This window comes from Mobula hypostoma, chromosome 3 (genome assembly GCF_963921235.1).
Source record: "Mobula hypostoma chromosome 3, sMobHyp1.1, whole genome shotgun sequence".
Classification (NCBI taxonomy): Eukaryota; Metazoa; Chordata; class Chondrichthyes; order Myliobatiformes; family Myliobatidae; genus Mobula; species Mobula hypostoma.
In genome coordinates this window covers 7,589,895-7,615,937 of record NC_086099.1, presented here as the reverse complement: position 1 = coordinate 7,615,937, position 26,043 = coordinate 7,589,895, and the positions used below count along the sequence as shown (strand labels likewise).

Here is a 26,043-nt window from a genome sequence, read left to right as displayed (position 1 = left end):
TTTAGAAGATTGAGGGGGGATCTGATTGAAACGTGTAAGATCCTAAAGGGATTGGACAGGCTAGATGCGGGAAGATTGTTCCCGATGTTGGGGAGGTCCAGAACGAGGGGTCACAGTTTGAGGATAGAGGGGAAGCCTTTTAGGACCGAGATTAGGAAAAACTTCTTCACACAGAGAGTGGTGAATCTGTGGAATTCTCTGCCACAGCAAACTGTTGAGGCCAGTTCATTGGCTATGTTTAAGAGGGAGTTAGATATGGCCCTTGTGGCTACAGGGGTCAGGGGGTATGGGGGGAAGGCTGGGGCAGGGTTCTGAGTTGGATGATCAGCCATGATCATAATAAATGGGGGTGCAGGCTCGAAGGGCCGAATGGCCTACTCCTGCACCTATTTTCTATGTTTCTATGTTAACATGTTAACATGTTAGGAACTACAAAGAATTTAAAGGTATAGACAGTCATCTTGAATGTTACACTGAAAATGAATTTTTGGAGCATGCAGGCATTGAACACATTGTATAAAGGCAGTACAATCTGCACTAGGTGTCTGCACTGATTTTATTCATTTAGTCTAAAGAGCACGGTAGTGCACGTTGAATTCCTACATTGATAGATAACTATTGGGAACTAATGCAGTTTTTTAGTACTGTCGTAATATTGATAGCATACTGATTTGTTATGTGTTTCATTTAAATAATTTGTTATTCAGTTAAAATTAGATTGTCTTTTTTAATACCTTTTTAACTATTCTATGTAGCTTTGGCTAATTTGGACAGCCACTTAATTGGGCCAAAATGTACTGTTTTATGATGTGTCCCAATTAGCTGGATGGAATCCACGTATTTGTAAAGTGAAGTGTGGATCTTCTGGCTCACTCTTGCCTCCTGTCCCATGATCCTCTCGTATCCCCTTTTGCCAATCACCTGTCCAGCTCTTGGCTCTATCCCTCCCCCTCCTGTCTTCTGCTATCATTTTGGATCTCCCCCTCCCCCTCCAACTTTCAAATCTCTTACTCACTCTTCCTTCAGTTAGTCCTGACGAAGGGTCTCGGCCTGAAACGTCGACGGTACCTCTTCCTACAGATGCTGCCTGGCCTGCTGCGTTCACCAGCAACTTTGATGTGTGTTGCTTGAATTTCCAGCATCTGCAGAATCCCTGTTGTTAGTGTTTTAAATGCTCTTGTTTTCCTCCCATAGTCAATGAGAGTGCCTCTCCTTTCTATAAACCTCAGAATATTATTGGCGTATGTCATGAACTTCGTTTTGCAGCAGTACATTGCAATGCATAATAAAAAAAAGCTATAAAATATAAACATTAAATTGAATCAATGCAAAAAGAGCAAAAACTGAAGAAAATAGTAAGGTCATGCATATGGATTCAAAAGTGAATTAATGTTTCAAAACAAAATTTTATTGTGCTTTCTGTTCTTTTGTCAAGGGCTTCATCCTACATCTCTTTATTTTTCTAGCTTGTAATTTTTCTCTCAGATATATAGGTTCACCCTGGCTAAATGCCTCTTGAGGCAGTCTTGAAGGCTGTCCAGAGATTTCCGTAGTCCAGGATTTAGAACAAATAATATTAAAGCACAGTAAAGGCCCTTCGGCCAATGACCTTGTGCTAATCTTTAAATTTATCCCTCCAATTTTCTGTCGTCCATGTGTGTGTGCCTAAGAGTCTCCTAAATGTCTCTAATGTATCTGCCTCTACCACTACTCCTGACAGCATATTCCTTGCACACACCATTCTTTCTAAAAGAAAACTTAATTCTGTATTTAATATATCAGTAATATTTGGGTGATATTCTAAATATATTTGATTAAGCGTTCTTTGTTTAAATAATTCATTATTGATACGTGTATAAATTACTGTGGGTGAATAGTCTACGCCTTGTCATACCTGTGCACAGAGCTTAAAGTAAACACGAAGTTAGACTCTCATTTCAGACTCCTGTTTTTTCCTTTCAATTAGTTTAATGTTTTGGATTTACAAAACATGATACCTCGTATTAGTCATTTCCACCCTGAGCTATAAACTCCATCTATGTCTATTGTCTTGTGTTTGTTAATTGTCTATTCTTAGTGCTAGAGCCCTATGCACTACTTTTACCCTCCAAGCCGCACCACCCACCAACCCTAGCCTAATCATGGGACAATTTACAATGACCAATTAACCTACTAACCGGTACGTCTTTGGACTGTGGGATGAAACTGGAGCACCCGGAGGAAACCTGGTGGTCACAAGAAAAATGTATAAACTCCTTACAGGGAACGGAACCCTGGTCACTGGTACTCTAAAGCATCATGCTAACCACTACACTACTGTGCCACTCCTGTAACCAGTAATATAGATATTGTAATATTTAATATTTCCATAAGCCACAGATAAAGGTCTGAATTTCATCACCTTTCAAAATAATTTTAAAGATGGGTACCACGGTAGTGTTGGTGTGATGCTGTTCAGCCTGGGGCGTCAGAGTTCAATTCCAACTGCATCTGTAATGAGTTTGTATGTTCCTACCTGTGGAATGTGTGGGTTTCCTCTGGGTGGCAAATGAGATAAAGTCTACAGATGCTGGAAATTCGAGCAACATGCAAAATGCTGGAGGAACTAGCTTAATTGGTGCATGCAACATAGGAACAGAATTGGGCCATTCAGCCCATCGAATATGCTCCACCATTTCATCATGGTTGATCCCAGATCTCACAAAATCCCATACACCTACCTTCTTGCCATATCCTTTGCCCTGACTTCCATTTTAAATATACCCATGGACTTGGCCTCCACAGTAGACTGTTGCAGAGCATTCCACAGATTTACTACTCTCTGGCTAAAAGAAATTCCTCTTTACCTCCGCTATAAAAGGTTGCCCCTCCATTTTGAGGCGGTGCCCTCTAGTTCTGGATACTCCTACCGTAGGAAAAATCTCCATGTCCACCTTATCTAGTCCTTTCAACATTCGGTAAGTTTCAATGAGATCCCCCCAGCATTCTTCTAAATTCCAGTGAGTACAGAGCAAAAGCTGACAAATGCTCTTTATATGTTAACCCCTTCATTCCTGGAATCATCCTCATGCCCTCCTTTGGACTCTCTCCAATGATGACACATCCTTTCTGAGATATGGGGCCCAAACTGTTGACAGTATTTAAGTGTGACCTGCCTAGTGTCTTATAAAGCCTCAGCATTATTTCCTTGCTTTTATATTCTGTTGCCCTTGAAATAAATGCCAACATTGCATTTCCCTCCTTTACCACGGACTCGACCTGGAAATTCACCTTCTGAGACTCCTGCATGAGGACTCCCAAGTCCCTCTGCACCTCTGATGTTTGAATTTTCTCCCCATTTAGATAATAGTCCACACTATTGTTCCTTTTATCAAAATGCATTATCATACGTTTCCCAACACTGTATTTCATCTTACAAACGAGAGAATCTGCAGATGCTGGAAATATGGAAAAAATGCTTTTTTCCATAGATACTGCCTGGCCTGCTGAGTTCACCCAGAATTTTGTGTGTGTTGACTGTATTCCTGCTGCAATCGCATTGCTTCCTCAGCACTACCTAACCCTCCCCCTATCTTCATATCATCCGCAAACTTTGCCACAAAGCCATCAATTCTATTATCTAAATCATTGACAAACATTGTGAAAAGTTGCAGCCCCAATACGAACCCCTGAGGAACACTATTAATCATGGCAACCAACCAGAGGAGGACCCCTTTATTCCCACTCGCTGACTTTGACAGTTTATCATTGGTCTCCAAGTACCCTGAGACCTCATCCTTAATAGTAGACTCCAACACTTTCCCAACCACCTTTCTTTTGCCTTGCTCCTTTCTTAGAGTGGAGTGACATATGCAGTTTTCCAGTCCTGTAGGACCATGCGAATCAATCAAGTGATTCTTGAAAGATCATGACTAATGTGTCTGTTATCTCTTTAGCAACCTCTCTCAGGTCTCTAGGATGTAGTCCATCTCATCCAGGTGACTTATCCACCTTAAGACCTTTGAGTTTGCCTAGCACTTTTTCCTTGTAATAGTAATGGCACTCACTCCTGCTCCCTGACACTCACGGACTCTGGTACACTGCTAGTGCCTTCCACAGTGAAGATTGATGCAAAATACCCATTAAGTTCGTCTGCAATTTCTTTGTCCCCTATTACTACCTCAGCAGCATCAAGCTCCTCTCTGATGCTGCAGTAATCCCCTTTACTCCGTTGTAATACTGATACATGTGATAGTGCTTCTCCCTCTCAAATTGCAGTATGAATTCAATCATATTATGGATCACTGCCTCCTAAGGGTTCCTTTATGTTATGCACCCTAATATCTGGATTATTACACAACATCCAATCTAAGATGGCCTTTCCCATAGTAGGCTCAAGCACAAGTTGCTCTCAAAAGCCATCAACAAATTCCCTCTCTTGCAATCTGACACCAACCTGATGTTTCCGATTTCCTTACATTTTGAAGTCTCCCTTTACAATTGTGACATTACCCTTATTACATGCCTTTTCCAGCTCCCTTTGTAATTTCAACTGGCTACTATTTGGAGGCCTGTTTATGATTCCCACAATGGTTTTTTAGCCCTTGCAGTTTCTTAACTCCACCCACAAAGATTCAACATTCTCTGATCCTATGTCATCTCTTTCTAAAGACTTAATTCCATCTCTTACCAACAAAACCATAGCCCCGCCTATGCCTTCCTTCCTGTCCTTTCGATACAAAGTATATCCTCTGATGTTAAACTCCCAACTGGCCTTCTTCCAGCCATGACTCAGTGATGCCCACAATGTCATACTGACCAGTCTCCAATTGTGCCTCAAGTTTGTCCACCTTATTCTGAATGCTATGTGCATTTAAATGCAGCACCTTTAGCCCTGCATTCTTTACCCGTTTGAATTTTGCCTTAGAGGTACAATCTTTGCTCTGTCTAAATTTGTACGCAATCATTGGCTTGTCCTTCCTTACATTCATGTTATACCCATCATCTACTTGTAAACCTACTCATCCTCAGCTCTATCATACTGGTTCCCATCCTGCTGCCATATTAGTTTAAACCACTCCCAAGAGCTCTAGTAACCTTGCCCACAAGAATATTGGTCCCCCTTGGTTTCAAGTGTAATCCATTTCTTTTGTACAGGTCACACCTGCCCCCTGCTCCAATTCTTCAGCCATGAGTTTTTCTGCCACCTCATTCTATTCCTATACTCACTGTCATGTGGCACAGGCAGTAATCCCAAGGTTACTACTCTTGAAGTCGTGCTTCTCAGCTTCCTTCTTAACTCCCTGCGTTCTGTTTTCAGGACCTCCTCTCTTTTTCTACCTGTGTCGTTGGCACCAATATGTACCACGACTTCTGCCTGCTCACCCTCCCTTTTCAGGATATTGTGGACACGTTCAGAAACATCACGGACCCTGGCAGCTAGGAGGCAAATTACCATCCCTGTTTCTTTTTCGCATCCACAGAATCTCCTATCTGTCCCCCTAACTATAGAGTCCCCTCTTACTACTGCCATCCTCTTCAGTTCCCTACTCTTCTGAGCCACAGGGCCAGACTCAGTGCCAGAGGCACAGCCACTGTTGCTTCCCCCAGACAGGTCATTTCTCTCCAACAGTACTCAAAATGGAGTACTTATTGTTGAGGGGGATGGCCACAGTGGTACTCTCCACTATCTGTCATTCTTCCTTCCCTCTCCTGACAGTCACCCATTTATCTGTCTCCTGTCGCCTTGGGGTGACTGTCTCCCTGTAGTTCCTGTCTATCACCTCCTCACTTTCCCAAACAAGCTGAAGGTCATCAAGCTGCTGCTCTAGTTTCTCAACATGGTCTCTAAGGAGCTGCATCTTGAAGCACCTGGTACAGATGTGGCCATCTGGTAGTCTCCCAGAAATTCCACATCTGACACCCAGAACAGAACACTGGCCCTGTATTCGTACCCCGTATTCTCTCAAGAGTTAAATAAGAAAAAAGAAATACGTAAGAAATGAACTTGCCTATCTTGCCTCTGCCTTAACTTGCCAAAGGCCTGTTGAGCTAAATCCGTACCACTCTGATTCAGACTACTCCGATGATGACTGCTGTGCTAGACGGTACCCCTCTTTTATGGAGACTGGGTTTTTAATGCTCTTCAGACTTGTGCGGGAATGCTGCTGCTGTGCAGTACTCCAATCAAAGCCTTATCATTGTGTATTGTCCTGTGATTAGGTTAGGGTTAACTAGGTTTGATGTTGAGTGCCGTGGGCTTGTTAGGCCAGAAGGGCCTGTTCCATGCTGTATCTAATCTGGTACCATTCAAATTTCAGTGCTGAACTGTCAGATTTTTAAGAACTATTGGATATTAATCATCCTACTATACAACAATGCTGTTAGTTTGTCAGTTATTATACTACTTTGTAGCATTTCAATTTTTACATCAAAACATTTGGTGATTTTAAAGGGATTAGTAGAAATGACACCTTGATCATTCAGGTGCCAAGCCTTCAGGAATTCGAAACAATGGGGTAGTTTTAATGTAGATTTTGTAGTTTTCTATCTAGCTCAACACCTGGTATCAAGGACCAATACTATTAAGCAAGAGGTCTGTGGACCACAGGTTGGGAACCTCTGATCTAGAGTCTAGACCATAAAACATAGGAACAGAATTGAGCTGTCAACTCCTCCACTATTCTATCATGATTTATTAATCACTCTCAGCCCCATTCTCCTGTCTTCTACCCATAATCTTTGCTCTGACTAATCAAGAACCTGTCAACATCCGCTTTAAATATATGCAGTGATTTGTTTTCCAGAGTCACCTGTGGTAGATTCACCACTCTCTGGCTTTAAAAAAAAATCATTTCTGTTCTAATTGGGCGTCCCTGTATTCTGAGGCTGTGACTTCCTCACAATATGAAACACCCACCCCAGGTCCACTTTATCTAGGCCTTTCAGTTCAACAAACCTGTCCATAACGTCCAAAAGATTTTCCTTTCCTTTAGACAATACTAATTTAACTTCAATTTTCTAGTTGATAATGAGATCCCTTGTTTACCTTCTGTCCAGAGCTCTGTATGTCCTCGGTCATTAGTAGAGGTTTCTAGGCCAAAAGAATCTGAAAAACATGGCAACTCAGCAGGAACATGAATGGTGTCTTGGATTAGCCATAATCCCAGGAATGGGGCCGTATGGCTGCCTTCTCTTCCTTAATCTTCTTTACTATTCAGCATTGAGAGAAACTTTTAAATTATTCCAATTTGTATGCAAAGCTATTGAATCTGTCATCAAATTTTATATGTTCGTTTTATATGTTGCAGCACAGGCATGGGTATATGTTAAACTCCTGATATGGACGATCTATTCTCAGCCAATGATTTACACTGGACTACTTTGTTCCATAAAACAGCATTTTTTTATTGTAACCATTAATCCTTTTAAAGATATGTATGTGGAACAGAAAAGGCTACTCTTAATTTTCCAACATTTAAACTTCGGAGTCTGATGTGCACACTCGTGAAAGCCTGAATGGGAAGCTTGTTCAAAGCCGGTGTGCCCTAGATTTTGGCAAAATTTATTTAGAGATGTAGCTTTGGACTGGTCCTTCTGGCCCAACGAGCTGCACCACCCAGTAACCCACCTATTTAATGCTATCCTAATCGCAGGATAATTTACAATGACCAATTAATCTACGAAGTGGTATGTCTTTGAAATGTGAGAGGAAACACACATGTTGACAGCATGACATACACACTACTTTAACGAGGATGCCAGAACTGAGCTACGAGCTCTGCCCTGAGCTGTAATAGCATCGCACTAACCATTATGCTATCATAGCATATCAGTTAGCATAACGCTTACAGCGTCAGTGACCCAGGTTCAATCCCACCACTGTCTGGAAAGAGTTTGTACGTTTTCCCCATGACTTTGGGTTTCCTCACACACTCCAGAAGCGTACCAGTTAATAGGTTAAATGGTCACATGGATGTGCAGTGGGGGCTTGCTGGGCTGGCAAGGCCAGTTACTGCGCTCAATCTCTAAACAAATAAAATAAATTTTATCCTCTAATTTGGATACAGAAGATTCGTGTTTCTATATGCTTAATCACTTCTCCACAGCATAATCTATTAGTGACATAACAAAATGTTTTCATTATATAATTTGTACACTATAATGCCATTCCTTTTTTTTTGGAATTACTTCTTATGACCGCAGAAGAATATTCAGAAGAAACATGACGATCTTTTTTGAGGGACTGTTTGGGTCCATCACTGGCCCTACCAAGGTGCTCAGACATGGAGATTTTAATTCAAAAGGGGAATACAACTAAATTTATTTCTAATATGTATTCTTCATTCCAAGACCAATGCCCAAAGCTTGGTATATACAGATCGAGGGAGAAATAGGAGTCGGATTTGGGCATTGTAATTGATCATCAATGTTGGTCACATCTATGTTTGGATAGTGTTACCACTTCTATCAACTCAAGATACAGAATGATACATTTTAATTTTTTACATCCGTTGTATCTCACACCTGAAAAAATACATAAAAATAAACCAGAAATTTCTGACAAGTGTTTCAGGTGTGGCATAGATGTTGGTACCTTTTTGCATTCCACCTGGCTATGCACGAAACTGAGATCTTTTTGGATAGATCTGGGGGAGCTACTAGGAAGGATTCGGGGGATGGATTTCCCTCTAGACCCAGAATTGTTTCTTCTGGGGAACTTAGCAGTTCTGAAAGTTAACCTCCCCAGGAATAAATCCAAATTTATTAAAATTGCATTGTCAGTGGTCAGGAAATGAATAGCGGTAACATGGAAATCTGATTCCCTTGTACATATTGATCGTTGGAATAAAGAAATGCAAAGTGTATACCCCTTGAGAAGATTACTTATACCCTTAGGAATGGATACACTAAGTTCATTGAGATTTGGCAACCATATTTGGATTACTTAAATGCCCAGATTGTTTAATCTATTTAATTTTTTAAAATTAATGTATCCCTTATTATAAGCTAGTTTCTTTAATTTGTATTTTAAACTGACTCTGAGAGGGGGATGCCTACTCTTTTTTTATTTTTTTTCTCTTTTCTTTTTTCTTCTCTCCTTTCTTTCCTCTGTCTTTTATGTTTTTTTTCCTCCCTTTTCTAAATGCGAGGAGATGGTGTTGTGATAGCTGTTCTTTTTTTTCTTTTGGACTTATTAATGTATTTGAATTTGTTTCAATATGTATTGTATTAATTGAGTCCTTATATTTCTTCTTTTAAAAATTAAATAAAATATATTTTTTAATGTAGATCTAAGTACAGTGGATTCCGGTTAATGGGGCCACATCAGGACCAATACATTTTGGCCCAATTAAGTGGCTGCCCCAATTAGCCAACAATTAGCTGAAGCTTCATGAAAATAGTTAAAAAGGTATAAAATATACAAACTACCATTTAACTGAGTAACAAATTATGTATTCAAATAAACTAAGGGAATCCCAGCTATTTTCTTGATTAGTTTTCATTCTTTAAGTGTTGTCTCAAATAAGTAGCTGCCCCGATTAACTGATGGCCCAGTTAACTGAAACTACATAATATTAGTTCCCAATTTTAATGAATTGCCAAAGATAGCTGTACACTGAAGATCTAAGTTTCCCTTCCCTCATGATATAACATTGTGTTAACCATGATGGAATGGCAGAACAGACTTGGGCCGAATGATCTAATTCTGCTCCTCTGCCTTGTGATCTCTACATTAACCCACTCTGATATATCATCACTGATATTTTCATAGAGCACAGTACAGGCCCTTCGGCCCATGATATTGTGTGGACATTTTAACCTTCTCCAACTTCAATCTAATAGCCTTCCAATTTTGTATGATCCACTGTGTGTGTGTGTTAAACAAAACTACCTCTGGCATAGTCGCCTGTGTTGAAGTTGTCATCGTACAGCGCAGTAACAGTCCATTTGCCAACTGTAGTACTTGTTACATTTCCCAAACTTTCCTTTATTCTGTAGTCTTCTGCACCTTGGTGATTAAACGTGTAGATAATATGTTCTGAGAGTAGTGCATTCCAGATTCTGACCACTTTCTCCATGTGTGGAGGGGGCAGAACTTACTACCTCTCACCTTTTACCTCTGCCTTCCTGTGTTAGACACCCCTACTACGGGATAAAATTTTTGTCTTTTATTTATATATATATCTCTTGTATTTTTGTATATTTGATCTCTCTTTCTAGCTCAGTCTCTGATGAGTTCTGCATCCTCTCCAGCTAGGAGGCCCCTCATTGGTCAGGATCGACCATGGAGGTAGCGTCCTACCTGTCTACGTTTGATATGCAAGCCAGGGCAGTACGATTATAGAGAGGAAGCTGTTGCCCATGCTGCAGGCCCCCATCCCCATGCAGCTGATGAATCCAAAAGAATAGCAGAAACCAATACAGTTTGGCACTGGCCGCGAGGCAAGAGTTGCTGGTGTTGAACTCGATATTGGATTGCCTTCAGGACTCCAGCTCCGGGTTTTCCTTGAGATTTACTCCCGAAGCTTTCCCCATGAGTGAGTATGACTACATGGCAACTGAGATGAGGGGCCAACCAGAGCTGTTGAGCCACATCTGCATGAAGCGACTAGTTTTAGAGTGACAGGAAGCTGCCTTTGTCTGTCTCCTGTCAATAGAAATGGTTCCACCAAGCTTAATAGCTGAGCCATACGTGACGGCCAGGAACTGGATGGACTTGGTTGTCAGAGGCTATTTGAGACACATGCCATTGGGAACATTTAATAGGTAGTGGGAGCTTGCCTATTCTGCACCCACTCCAAAGCCTTAAAGGTTGCATGGATGAACTACAACAATTGTTCATCCCAGTTTGGCAAAAGAATAAATCAAGGAAGGTAGTGCACCCGTGGCTGACAAGAGAAATTAGGGATAGTATCAATGCCAAAGAAGTAGCATACAAATTAGCCAGAGAAAGTGGCTCACCTGAGGACTGGGAGAAATTCAGAGTTCAGCAGAGGAGGACAAAGGGCTTAATTAGGAAGGGGAAAAAAGATTATGAGAGAAAACTGGCGGGGAACATAAAAACGGACTGTAAAAGCTTTTATAGATATGTAAAAAGGAAAAGACTGGTAAAGACAAATGTAGGTCCCCTGCAGACAGAAACAGGTGAATTGATTATGGGGAGCAAGGACATGGCAGACCAATTGAATAATTACTTTGGTTCTGTCTTCACTAAGGAGGACATAAATAATCTTCCAGAAATAGTAAGGGACAGAGGGTCCAGTGAGATGGAGGAACTGAGTGAAATACATGTTAGTAGGGAAGTGGTGTTAGGTAAATTGAAGGGATTGAAGGCAGATAAATCCCCAGGGCCAGATGGTCTGCATCCTAGAGTGCTTAAGGAAGTAGCCCAAGAAATAGTGGACGCATTAGTGATAATTTTTCAAAACTCGTTAGATTCTGGACTAGTTCCTGAGGATTGGAGGGTGGCTAATGTAACCCCACTTTTTAAAAAAGGAGGGAGAGAGAAACCGGGGAATTATAGACCGCTTAGCCTAACGTCGGTGGTGGGGAAACTGCTGGAGTCAGTTATCAAGGATGTGATAACAGCACATTTGGAAAGCGGTGAAATGATCGGACAAAGTCAGCGTGGATTTGTGAAAGGAAAATCATGTCTGACGAATCTCATAGAATTTTTTGAGGATGTAACTAGTAGAGTGGATAGGGGAGAACCAGTGGATGTGGTATATTTGGATTTTCAAAAGGCTTTTGACAAGGTCCCACACAGGAGATTAGTGTGCAAACTTAAAGCACACGGTATTGGGGGTAAGGTATTGGTGTGGGTGGAGAATTGGTTAGCAGACAGGAAGCAAAGAGTGGGAATAAACGGGACCTTTTCAGAATGGCAGGCGGTGACTAGTGGGGTACCGCAAGGCTCAGTGCTGGGACCCCAGTTGTTTACAATATATATTAATGACTTGAATGAGGGAATTAAATGCAGCATCTCCAAGTTTGCGGATGACACGAAGCTGGGCGGCAGTGTTAGCAGTGAGGAGGATGCTAAGAGGATGCAGGGTGACTTGGATAGGTTGGGTGAGTGGGCAAACTCATGGCAGATGCAATTTAATGTGGATAAATGTGAAGTTATCCACTTTGGTGGCAAAAATAGGAAAACAGATTATTATCTGAATGGTGGCCGATTAGGAAAAGGGGAGGTGCAACGAGACCTGGGTGTCATTATACACCAGTCATTGAAAGTGGGCATGCAGGTACAGCAGGTGGTGAAAAAGGCGAATGGTATGCTGGCATTTATAGCGAGAGGGTTCGAGTACAGGAGCAGGGAGGTACTACTGCAGTTGTACAAGGCCTTGGTGAGACCACACCTGGAGTATTGTGTGCAGTTTTGGTCCCCTAATCTGAGGAAAGACATCTTTGCCATAGAGGGAGTACAAAGAAGGTTCACCAGATTGATTCCTGGGATGGCAGGACTTTCATATGAAGAAAGACTGGATGAACTGGGCTTGTACTCATTGGAATTTAGAAGATTGAGGGGGGATCTGATTGAAACGTATAAGATCCTAAAGGGATTGGACAGGCTAGATGCAGGAAAATTGTTCCCGATGTTGGGGAAGTCCAGAACGAGGGGTCACAGTTTGAGGATAGAGGGGGAGCCTTTTAGGACCGAGATTAGGAAAAACTTCTTCACAGAGAGTGGTGAATCTGTGGAATTCTCTGCCACAGGAAACTGTTGAGGCCAGTTCATTGGCTATGTTTAAGAGGGAATTAGATATGGCCCTTGTGGCTACAGGGGTCAGGGGGTATGGAGGGAAGGCTGGGGCGGGGTTCTGAGTTGGATGATCAGCCATGATCATAATAAATGGCGGTGCAGGCTCGAAGGGCCGAATGGCCTACTCCTGCACCTATTTTCTATGTTTCTATGTAAACATCCTTCATATAATGAAGCAACTATAATGTATGCAATACTCCATATTCAGATCTGTGGAGAAAGCGTTCCACAAGCCATTCTACCACCAGCAGCCTGAACAGTTGACAAAAGGCAGGACGGTTTCATGGATTCATATTGTTTCTGTCAAATTCAAACCCTACCATCTACATGTCACAGCAGAAATAGAGATTCATCAGACCAGGCAATGTTTTTCCAATCTTCAACTGTCCTGTTTTAGTGAACCTGTGCCCACTAGCCTCAATGTCCTGTTCTTAGCTGACAGAAGTGGAACCTGGTGGTCTGCTGCCATTTACTTTTAAAAGTAGATGTAGCCCATTTACTTTGAAGGTTCACCGTGCTGTGCGATCAGTAGTAGTCTTCTGCACACCACTTTTGTAACTTGTGGTTATGTGGTCTTCCTATCAGCTTTAACCAGTCTGGCCATATTCTCCTCTGACTTCTGTCATTAACAAGCTGTTTTTGCCCACAGACACTCACTACATAGTTTTGCTTTCCACACCATTCTCTGTAAACTTTAGAGACTGTTATGCATGAAAACTCAAGAAGATCAGCAGTGTCTGAGACAGTCAAACTATCCCATCTGGCACCAACAATCATTCCACGGTCAAAGTCTCTTGAATCACATTTCCTCCCCATTCTGATGTTTGGCCTGAGCCACAACTGATCCTCTTGGCCGTGTTTACATCTTTTTATGTACTGAGTTGCTGCCATGTGATTGGTTGATTAGATATTTGCATTAATGAACAATTGCTGTATTCTAATTAATTTCTTTTGGAGGAAAACCAATAAACAGAGACCCAAGTTCCTGCATTCGTGTTACTTGATCGCACAGCCCTCTCGCTTTCCAAACTTGTATCCCAAAATTTTAATTACTTCTCTCAACTCATTCTAAGTTCTTTAATTGTTTCTGCCTGTTGTACCAAGGGACTAAAATTGTGTTAATTTAGTTGTCTGGCTCTGTACTTTTCCCAATTAGAGCCAGTGTGACTTGACTTTGGGTTGGGGTCAGATTTTGGATTTATAATCTGGGTTTCAGTTGTATACCTCACCAGACCTCTGCCTTGAGTGCCTCAAACCTGATCAACACAGTGCTGCAGCTTTCCTACCACAATATCAATGTGGGGGTTTTGTCTGCCTCGCATTTAAGACTGTAGCTTTTAGTTAAATGACTTATTACTTTGTGGGCATTGCATTCCCACGGAGCTTTTAAAGTTCCAAGTAAATTTATTACTTCCCCATTACTTAACCGGACTAAAACGTCTGGTAAGATGACGGCACATTCGATTGTAGTGGCTTCTCAGGGGCCAACCAAAGGTGCACTTCTGGTTTTAAATTTTTTTTTAATGATCATAAGACTATACTGTACTCCAAGAACAACAGGTACAGCTAATCTACCGCATCTGTGATCCATTCACTGTTTGGAGCCACTGACTGGGAGAAGACATCAGAGATAAGGCTGATTTATACTTGTGCGTACTAGCTTACACCGTAGCCTACGCAAGTGGGCTACGCCCTTGTGAGCATTTATACTTTTGCATTGGTGTGTCTGCGTCTCTCTGCAATTCACCGCCAAAACTCTAGTTGGCAGTGGGGTTTCTATGCCACTGTGTTAAGTTTCTTCATGTTGAAACTCAACACAAAGAAACTCAAACTTCAAACAATGGCGACTAAAACTGAAGGAGGGTGAATTTTCTGTGCTTGTCCGGCCACTGAGAGATATGGACGAGGAAATGCATTTCAAATATCTTTGGATGTCAGCAGGAATATTTAAAGATTTGGTTCATCGTCTCCAACCATTTATTTTGCATCAATGTACGCACGGTATACTCTGAGACTGGCAATCACCATTCGAGTTTCAGCTTCAGGTGGAAATCAACAGGCTGCAGCAGCTAGCTACAGACTGGCATCAAGCACAGGGTCCTCCATAATTTCGGATGTCTGTAAAGCTTTATGGAAAGCATTGCAGCCAGAGTTCCTTCCCAACCCTTCAGTCGCCCGATGGCCAGTGCAGAACACTGGCCTCCTAGGCATACCTCCTATACCTATTCATCACAAATAAGTTACTTCACCTGGACCCGTTGAGCCAAAGCCCTCCTACTTTGACTTCCTATATTCTGCCGCCCACTCTGTAAAACTGTCTTCTTTTTTTATACTCTTCCCGCCGGTCTAACTCGCTGACGTCTACACGCCTGCGCGTTATTTCTCTATCTTGTTGCTTCACAATCATTTTATTAAGCACAAAGAAAATTGGAAATTTACAGCTGCAAAAGTCTAGTAGCTAAAAACAGTGACTAAAGGCTAAAAGATGGTGGACCAATATGGTTGACCTTCCTTCTCGCTCATAGAGAAAGAAACTTTCCATTCAAATTTGTGGGTAAGAGTTAACCACTTAGGTAGCTCCTACTCTATTTGTTTATCGCGTATATCTAAACATATTGGGAACCGCCATGGCAGCGTAGTGGTTAGCGCAGTGTTATTCCAGCTCGCAGCATCGGAGTTTGGAGTTCAATTCCAACATCTTCTGTAAGGAGTTTGGAAGTGCATTTCTTTGTGCACATGGGTTTCCTTCCACAATTCAAAGACATACTGGTTAGAAGGTTAATTGATCATTAGGTTATCCTGTGATTGGACTAGTGTTAAAGTAGGTGGCTTGCTGGACGGCATGGCTTGTTGGGCTGAAGGGCCTGTTTTGCACTGTATCTCAAAATAAATACGGTGAAATGCTCTCTTATGTCAGTGGAATTGGTTTATTGTTCTTGCATATACCAAGATACAGTGAAAAGCTTGTGTGGCATACTGTTTATACAGATTTTTATACATTGAGATCGTACAAGACAAACCAGTAGGGGTGCAGACCAGTGCAGGTAGACAAGGTGCAAGATTAATATAATAAGGCATATTAAAGCATGTAACAAGGCAACATCCAGCACCCAGGACGTGCCCTCTTCTCATTAAGGAGGAGGTAGAGGAGCCTGAAGACTGACACTCAATGATTCAGGAACAGCTTCCTTTCCTTCACCAACATATTTCTGAATGGACTGTGAACCTGTGAATACTACCTCACATTTTTGCTCTTTTTGCCCTACTTATTTAATTGTTTTCAATATATTCCTTATTGTAAATTATTTTTTTATTATGTATTGTAATGTACTGCTGCCACAAAACAACAAATTTCATGACATATGCTAGTGATATTAAACCTGATTCTGAAGTCAAGAGTCCACCTATTAGAGAACCATTCATTAAACTTGTAACAATAGGCTGCTCCAAAACATTACTTGTAAAGTTCTCTAAAATATTGTAAATTTGGTAAACATCCTGCATGGGTCATAGTCCTCTTGGATTGAAGTTAAACTAAGTGAAGTCCTGATGAAGGCTCTCGGCCTGTAATGGTAACTGTTTCTCTCCATAGACGCTGCCTGATTTTCCATGTTCCTTCAAACTCATTTGTTTTTTATTCTTTAAGAACATTTGCTAAAGATTCTGAAATAGAAAATCTCATGGTAATCTCATGTTAACTTGATAAAGGTGGACCAGATGATAAGGCATATATTAAATGGACAGCCAGTGACTTTCCATGGGTAAAATAGTTAATACAAGGGGATATAAATTTGAGATGTTGCGATGAAAGTGTAGAACAGATAGGTTTATTAAACAGTGGTGAATGTGTGGAATGCACTGCCAGGGATGGGGGGAATGATAGAGGCAGATAGATTAGGGACATTTAAGATATTCTTAGATAGGCACATGAATGATAGAAAAAAATGGAGAGTTATGTGGGAGGGAAGGGTTGATTGATCTTGGAGTTGGTTAAAATGTCAGCACAATATTGTGGGCCAAGAGCCCGTTTTGTCCTGAACTGTTCTGTGTTAATTTGAGATCTGTGCATTGTAAATTAACAGGAATAACTGAACACTGGTGCAATTTCATTTAAATGTTTTACTAATGTTTTGCCATTCTTTTTCTCTGTCCTGCTGTCCCCCATCCCAACTGTTTAAAGGTTGCAAAATCAAAGCACTAAGAGCAAAAACCAACACTTACATCAAAACTCCAGTTCGAGGAGAAGAGCCCATTTTTGTTGTCACTGGGAGAAAGGAGGATGTGGCAATGGCCAAGAGGGAGATCATTTCGGCTGCAGAGCACTTCTCAATGATACGAGCATCCCGAAACAAAACTGGGGTTGTACCTGGCGCTCCTTCTGGAATACCTGGCCTCGCTGTACCTGGCACTCCCAATCTGCCTGGGCAAACCACCATTCAGGTACGGGTTCCTTACCGTGTGGTGGGTTTGGTAGTGGGGCCCAAAGGAGCCACGATTAAACGTATTCAACAGCAAACCCATACGTACATAGTCACTCCCAGTCGGGACAAGGAGCCGGTGTTCGAAGTGACCGGTATGCCTGAGAATGTTGACCGAGCTAGGGAAGAAATAGAAGCACATATTGCTGTTCGTACGGGCAACTACATTGAAGTAAATGAAGAGAATGACTTCCACTCAAATGGCACAGATGTGAGTTTTGACAGCAGTGGATTTGAGTCAACGTGGGGGAAGATGAGCTCTGTTCCCACCACCCGCAACAGACTTCTCTCCAGCTACAGAAACGACAGCTCCAGTTCCCTCGGGAGTGGATCAACTGATTCCTACTTTGGAAATAACCAGGTGGCTGACTTTAGCCCGACAAGCCCATTCGGTGCAAGTGGTTTCTGGTTCGGCGAGTCTGTTGCAACCATGAGTTCGGATGATTTGGGCTTTGAATCTTCTGCTTTTGACCCTCTTCCGGCCACACCTCAGTCTGTCATCTGGTGTCCATTTGAACAGGGAAATCCTATTGGCATCGCTAATGAATCGGCTGCTGGTGCACTAACACACGACAGTCAGCCAACCACCCCCCGCCTATCACCAACCTTTATGGAAAACATAGAGATCCACCTTGCCAGGAGGCCTTGCAGTGATCCCTTGAACATGGTCAGTCAAGTTGGGCTTCCAGTATACATCTCTGCCTTCTCCAACGGTACAAGTTACTCCTCCAACAGCAGCGCCACGTCCGGCTCGCCCACCGACTCCTCCGGCTCCGGAATGGCCCGGGGCAAACGCGATTGTGTGGTCTGCTTTGAAAGCGAAGTGATTGCAGCCCTGGTGCCTTGCGGGCACAACCATTTCTGCATGGAGTGTGCCAACAGAATCTGCGACAAGGAAGAGCCGGTGTGCCCGGTGTGTAACTCACTCGTTACTCAGGCAATCCGCATCTACTCAATGGACCAATTGGCAGGGTGATTAATGGGCAAGGAAGAGTTTAGATGTTGGTACTTGTCTGGAAACTTCCTAATTCTAAACCATGACTGTTACGTAGTTGGATTCATGGGATTAGACTGTGGGCTTTCTCTAAATTTAAATCAGTTGGGTAATTTTTTGATGGGTAAACCTGTTTAATGGATTAAGATGCAAGATGAATCAGCTTGAGTATAAACACTTTGGAAAATATGCTTCTCAACAATGTGAAAGTGGTCTTGAGGAGTTAATATTTTAAGTTGTACCACTTTTTTCAAGCCTAGTTAAAATTCTCTGCCAGGGTACCTGATCTCTAAAACCATTTCCATGCTCTGGTTATTCCTACTGGAAGTGTCTAAATGAGAAAACAGCTTGTTATTTTGAAACCCCCTGACAATTGTCTTTTAAACTTTTCTTTCGTCCCACCAGTTGATGGTTCAAGCTTGGATGAGGTATGAGAGGATTGCAAGCACCTATGAAACTCTAGTGCAGTAAGGGATTTGAGGAAAAGAGTTAAAAGTTGGGGTTAGGATCAAAAGATACAGGTGTGACAAATGTGAAACTGCCATGAAATTGGTTGGATCCAGAGGAAAATTGAGGACTTGTTATTCTGTGGATATGGAAAATCGGGCATTTTGTCAGTTGTTGCAGGTAGATTCTCTGCCTTCTCAACTCCTATGATTTGATTTAACATTTTAAAAATGTTGAGTATTGTCTGTTAGAAAAAAGTAAGTCATTATATATCTGCAAACCTTATTGAGCCATTAGCGTATGTGTCCTACACATACCAATTGTCTTTAATCAAAGACAGACCATTTCTAGTGATGCACAAATACATTTGCTATCAGTTTGAATGACATACTGAAGTAGTTGGTGGGTGGAGAGGGAAAGGCTGTTTTTCTAGTGGGGTAGGATTCGTGTTTGGCGATGGTAAGTGAACGACTGCTCTTTTTGAGTTTTGATCTTCAGCCATTTGGCAAGTATTCTGAACCCAGGCTGCTAGGTGGTAGTTTGTTGATTTTTGAGTGAGACTTGTTCCCTGGGGGAAGAACTTGGCTGATGAACAGTTGAGTGATTTTTAAAGAATTTTTATTATACATAAACGTAGATGGTTATGGACTGAGTCTTAATACTCAAAGAGTTGCAAATCCCTGCTATAGAAAATTTTCAAATTTTCAGTAATCTTAGCAGGCCCCAGGCTTGGCCTCCAATCATAAGCTTGCAGGTGTTTTCCCTCCATAATGCTTGCCCTGAACCTCATGACTTTTCCCCATTTCTTTAACTTCGCTAAATTAACCAATATTGTTTCTAGAGTGTGACTTCTGGGGGTCTTTTTAGTGGTTTCCTTGTGGGAGGAACTTGGCTAATGAACAGCTGAGTGATTTTTGATTTTTTAATATTCTTCATGATGGATTGTGGACTAAGTCTCAATGCTCAACAAGCTGCAAATCCCTGCCATTTAAAATTTTTTAAATATTCTGTAGGTATTAGTCCAGGAGTCACCAGCCTTGGCTTCCAATCATAAACTAGTAAACTTTTTTTCTGCATAATTTCTCTGAACCCTGTGGTTTTTCTCCATCATTGTTTCCTTTGTTTTTCTAAACTGGCCAATATTGTGCAGTAACTACCTTCCTTCTCTTAGGAACAGTTTAGAAAACTGTTCAGGGTTTCTGTTTACGGCATATGGGCATTATTAGTGAGGCTCTTAATCCCTTCAGCAAATGGAAGTGAGCATTAACCCTCTTGTAAAGATATTCCCATAATCCTGTTAGATTGGATGTTACCATATTTGGATCCTATGAAGAAGGAATGTCTATACAGTGGATTCCAGTTAGTAGGGACATGTGGGGACCTATTTTGGCAGAATTAAGCAGCTGCCCCAATTAGCTGAAATAGCATGGAAATAGTTAAAAAGGTATAAAAAAGACAAACTACTATTTAACTGAGTAACGAATTATGTGTTTAAATGAAATACAGAACAGATTAGAACACTACCAAAACTACCAATGTACTACAAACTGTATTAGTTCCTAGTAGTTATCAACGGAGGAATTCATCCACTGTATGCTGCTGTGTTCTTTTGACTGTAAAATCAGCATAGACACAGTGTAGATAATGGTCTGCCTTCATACAACGCTATCAACAATTGCATTCTTCAAATCTTATTTTTCATTGTTCAAGATGATTGTTGATACCTTCAAATTCTTTGTAGTTTCAAACTTGTTGAAGTAGTGAAATCATTTCATTTTCACTCCCAGCTGTTTCTGGCGTCTCCAGGCTTGAATACTTAAAATGACAGTGAGCAAAGCAGTTCTGAATTGTCTTACTGTTAATTTCTCACCAACACAAAATCACTGCTTTTTAAACAGAAACACAGGCAAATTACACTATTTTAAAAACTGTTTGCTCTAAGAACAATGTAGTGTCTAATGGTGCTAGTTAGAAACTGTTTGGCAGCATCCTCCTATCCCACCTATTTTCTTAAGTAGATTTTGTTGGTTTGTCTGAAATAAGTGGCTGTCCCAATGGCCCATTTAACTGGAATCCACTGTACTTTGGGATATGTGAAATTTTTTATTTTTGTGTGCAGAGTATTTTTTCTAAAGTTTCAATGCATTTCACCACCGAGATTCGGCACTGTTACCCAAGAACTTGATTTAAAGCATTGATGATAACAGAACTGTCCAGTGATGGGGGGGGGGGGGCGGGGTGTCCTCAGTTTCCTGTGTCTTCATATCTCAGATTGTTTTGAAGGCAGCGATAAAAGCACTATCACTACTAGCTGTTCAAATTTTAATTAACACAGTAATTTTTATTTTGCCATGGTATTTGTAGTTTGTTTCCAACTGCCTGTTATAGCTCTCAACAGGAGGCTAGTTAATTGGACCAATTTGTTTAGTTGCAATTTGGCTGGGCTGTTTTTTTATATATCATATCCTGGGTAAAAGGTTCATTGATTTTTTTTCGTTCTTTAGAATGACTTGGGAGTTTTTACATTTTTAATGTTAATGCATTAATTACTGATTCTGCACATGGATAACAGTTGAAATTTTGGTTTGGGTGCACTTGTGATCACAGATCGTGGATGTGAAGTAAGTGAACACCATTAACAGGACCAAGATGTGTCATGAATTGAGCCACATCCTCTCTCATTTTAATTTTTTTTTGAGCGGGGGAATTGTATGATATTTTTTAAATTGCAACCTTTTATAGATTGAAATCTGAAACAGACCAGTGATTCTCTATAACATTTTTGTTTTTCTTTAAAATGTCAGATGATTTGAAAATTGCACTCCCATGTCTTTTTGAAAGTGTGACAGTTGAGAGTTCAATTCTGACATTATCTGTAAGGAGTTTATACATTCCTCCCTGTGAATGTGTGGGTTTCCTCCTGCAGTCCAAAAACGTACTGGTTAGGTTAACTGATCGATATAAATAGTCCTGTGATTGGGCTGGTGTTAAATAGGTGGTTGCTGGGCGGCGTGACCCATTGGGCTGGAAGGACTTGTACTGTATCTCTAAACATGCAAATTAAATTAAATGGCCTGAGAGATCTGCAACATTGGTTTTCAACCAGCTTGATATTTTTCACTTTGATATATTTTTTTATTATGGGCACCTGTTGGGAGTCACAGTTTACTGAAATCTCCCATTGTAAATTTCTTGAAAGCAGATCTTTCAGTAACCGTTTATTTAGCTTACTTCCAACTGAAAAATCTTCAAATTAAGCTTTCCCTCCATGTACCACCTGTTTAAAATTACCACTGACTATATGCTTGATTTGTAAAAATCTATTACACTGATAAATCTTAGACTGATATATTTGTGCATATCAAGTGTAAGGTCAGTGCTAACTTAAACAGGTAGTATGTGGAGAGATAGTTTATCCACTTTGTAACTAATCAAAATGGGATGCATTGTTATTCTACATGGAACAGTACAGCACAGGAACAGGCCCTTTGGTGCTGAACCCACTAGGTTATTATCAAATGACTATCTAAACTGATCTCTTCTGCTGCACAATGTCCATATCCTTCCATTTCCCTTGCATTCATGTTACTATCTAAACAACTGTTAAATGTCTCTAATGTATCTGCCTCCACCCCAGGCAGTGCATTCCAGACACCTACCACTCTCTATAAAAACTTGCCCCTCACATCTCCTTTGAAATTACTTTGTTCACTATAAATGCATGTCCTCTGGTATTAGACATTTCAACCCTGGGAAAAAGATATTGTCTGTCTATATCTATGCTTCTCATAATCGTATAAACCTCTGTCAGATCTCCCCTCAGCTTCTGTCGCTCCAGAGAAAACAACCCAAGTTTGTCCATCCTCTCGTTATAGCACATACCCTCTACTCCTGGTGAACTTCTTCACCCTCTGCAAAGTTTCTGAATCTCTCTGGAAAAATCTACCTTTTGGTTTTTGTGGTGTTATTGCTTCAATATTTTTATCAAACTTGACCCTGAGAAGGATGCAAGGTGTGTAATGAGATGGAAATGAGTTTTAAAGCAGCATATCAACCCCATGGGAGGTCATCCCAAGAACACAATTCTCACTGGGCTCTGATCAGAGCTGCCTGTAGCAGAAATTCAGCATTAATTTTTAAATAGCATTCCAGCTTTTTACCTTTTTATATATAAAAAAAATTACAAATCTTGTTTTAAGGTTCTGTTAGATATAGACTCTCAAAGATTCTATAATCAATATGAAAGCTGTTTCCAATTTCGGAGTGAAAATTTTTTTAACCACAGTCGTGTAGTGGTTAGTGTGATGCTAGTACTGCTTGGGGTGTCAGAGTTCAAAGTTCAATTCCTGCATTCTCTGAAAGAAAGTTTGTACATCCTTCCCGTGTGCGAGTGAGTTTCCTCCGGGTGCTCCAGTTTCCTTCCACAGTCTAAAGATGTACAAATTAATAGGGTAATTGGGCATTGTGTAAGTTGTCCTGTGATTAGGCTAGGGCTGTTTCGCGCTATATCTAAAATTTTTAAAAAATAAAACCAGATAGTTATATATCTAAAGCAAATTGCCCGGGTCCTTATATAGCCTTAATGCAAGTGTCTTGCAAAACTTATTGAATACTGCCTATTAAATACAATATGCCATCGGGTACACATCTTGGGTAATATTCCTCTTTCCTCCCAACAAGCAGTGGAACTTTGAGGCCAGCAATGAGCCACACTTCTGGCAATTTTCCTTTGATTTAGAGATCTACTCATTATTAATAATGAGCACTGTTTTGTCTCATGAGGTAGTTACCAGGAGGCATCTGTCTATTTAACCCTGCTCTCCTTCTCTCTTGCACCCCCCCCCATTTAACTTAGAACTTGTAATGATCATAGGTGTGACTGTATCTTTAGCCAACAAACTTCTAAGTTTTTAAAGTTTTTTTTAAATTATTTAGCAATACAGAGTGAAGTAGGCTCTTCCAGCCCTTCAAGTAGCACTGCCCCAACAATGCCGATTTAATGCTAACTTGATCAGTTTACAATGACCAGTTCACCTACTCCTTATGTCTTTGGACCATGTGAGGAAACTGGAGCACCCAGGGAAACCATGCATTCCACGTGGAGGACGTACAGAGGATGTCAGAATTGAACTCCAAACACTGGCACCCTGAGCTGTAAGTGTTTTGCTAACTCCCAGTTATTAAACTGTTAAGAATTATGTAGCCTAGTGCTTGGGTTTTGCCCTGAATTAGCTTGTTTGTGATGTTGGGGGAGCTTCCATTTGACAAACAGACTAGTAGTCTAAATGCAATGATATGTGTGTCTGCTGCGGGTGAAGTTAGTTCACTTACCACTCACTGGAGCAGGCTGCATCGCAACGGTAGGCAAATTGGAGCAGGGATAACGAATCACTGAAGCTAATGTGATTTAAGTTAATCCTTGTATAGTCCACTTTGTAGGAGCAAGATGTGAAGTAGAATTGTGCTGGACAGGTTAGTGTTACGCACAATGACGCATGGAGCAGGTGTAGGCCACCAACAGCAACTCACCAGAGTCCTCTGTCCCAGGCCAGTCTTTCAAATTGTCCCCAGGTGTAGCCCGTCTTTGTAGATCCTTCCTCTCCCAGGGGTAAGGTTTCGAAGCTTCTGCTGCCATTTCTGTAGCACTGGGATTTTAACAGGATGGGGTTGCTAGTTCCATGCCCCACCCTCCTTTCACAGCCAGACGGAGTTGGGGATATAATGACTTGGGTGAAATATGGGAAGTAGTGTTCACATTTGGATCTGGAGCCTGGAAAGCAGGCAACCTCTCCAAATGAGAGACTGGCAGAAAGTTGGTGGTGAGGGTACTCTTTGAAACAGGAAGATTAGTTTGGTAGATCTATGTCCTACTGCCACATAGAACATTAATTTGTCAAAATATAACTGGTATTTGTTCTCCACTCAAGGGCAGGTTTAACTTCAGTACATGTAAATATATATTCATCGAGTAGATATACAATTTATTTTTTATTTCCACTTGAAGTTACATTTCTTATTCAAAGTTTACAAAAATAAAGGTTTTTATTTCAAGTTTTTTTTCAGTATGAAAATCGCCTTGATGGCATTTATGATGTAATGCATAACTTCACTGCTAATTTTTGCTTGTAGACTAGTTGACGTCAGTATTAAAATGAACACTAGTTGCCATATTGGAATAGGTATTAAACAGAAGTTCGCTACGCATGTATTTTGTATTAGTAAACTTTAAACTGCATTATACTGTACACTACAATTGGGGAAAAAAGCCAAGGAAATAACACAAGCCTGTATTATTTCTAGTTCAGAAGAAAAAACACACAAACCGAGAATGGAAAAAACATACCAATAGAGTTTAGTATTTGCTAATTTTACAATACCTTGTTTGTTATGTATATGTAGGAAAGTGATAGGGATAAAAATTCAATTTATTGAGTAAAGTTTAAAACCATATATTTTATGATAAAGGGCCTTTAACTTAATGTGGCCAAAGCACTGATATATATTTGCTGTAAAGAGAATTATAAGAGTTTTATTTTTCTGATATTAAAAGTTACTTAATAAAGACGGTTTCCATTAAAACTGACGCATCTGGTTTTTAATGCTTGTTGATTAACTGGCCCACCTCTGAGAGATGGAAATGAGTAAAGCCAGCCAGCAGGACTCTGATGAAGTTGTATTGGTCAATCCCCTGTACGGGAGATACAATAGATTACCCAAACATTGAACTCCAACCAAACCATTCACTTTGGACGATGGAGACAGGAGGTCCTCAATGGCCTGTGCTCCACTGGGAGCTAAAGGCCCAAGCAGACGATTAACTGACCCAGTAAAATCTTTTGAGTATAATCCAATGTAATCGAAATTTGAATATTAGAATACTAGTGCTAAACCAGAGTGATGACACCTGGGAGCCTGAATCAAAGAGTAGGAAGGCTCAACAATGGGTAGTCAAAACTACCCAATGCATCATGGGCACCAGCCTACCAGCTATCAAGGATAAATATATATGGGAACATAACGAACGCTCCCACCCACCCTGCTCATGGGCTCAAACACAAGGAAATCTGCAAATACTGGAAATCCAAGGCCACACACAAAATGCTGGAGAAACTCAGCAGGTCAGGCAACTTCTAAGGAGAGGACTAAACAGTTGACGTTTCAGGCAGAGACCCTTCATCCTGCTCGTGGACTATTTGTCCCACTCCCATCAGGGAGGAGGCTATGTAGCAACCACCCCAGGACCACCAGACTCAAAAACAGTTACTTTCCCCAAGCAGTGAGGCTGATCAACACCTTCACCCACTGACCCACCCCTCCACACCCCCAACCACCACTACTTTATCATTTCCTGTCGGTCACCTTATGTACAGACACTC

At 41.0% G+C, this 26,043-nt stretch overlaps 1 protein-coding gene across 1 annotated transcript in view; it reads left to right on the top strand.

The window, feature by feature from the left end:
• LOC134343846 (RNA-binding E3 ubiquitin-protein ligase MEX3C) overlaps nucleotides 1-25,290 on the top strand; it is a 46,682-nt gene extending 21,392 nt beyond the window's left edge. The window contains exon 2 of the mRNA XM_063042620.1: nucleotides 16,929-25,290. Coding sequence (XP_062898690.1) covers nucleotides 16,929-18,202 — 1,274 coding nt within the window. The 3' untranslated portion in view covers nucleotides 18,203-25,290. The remainder of the gene's footprint in view (nucleotides 1-16,928) is intronic.
• The last annotated feature ends 753 nt before the right edge of the window (nucleotides 25,291-26,043 follow it).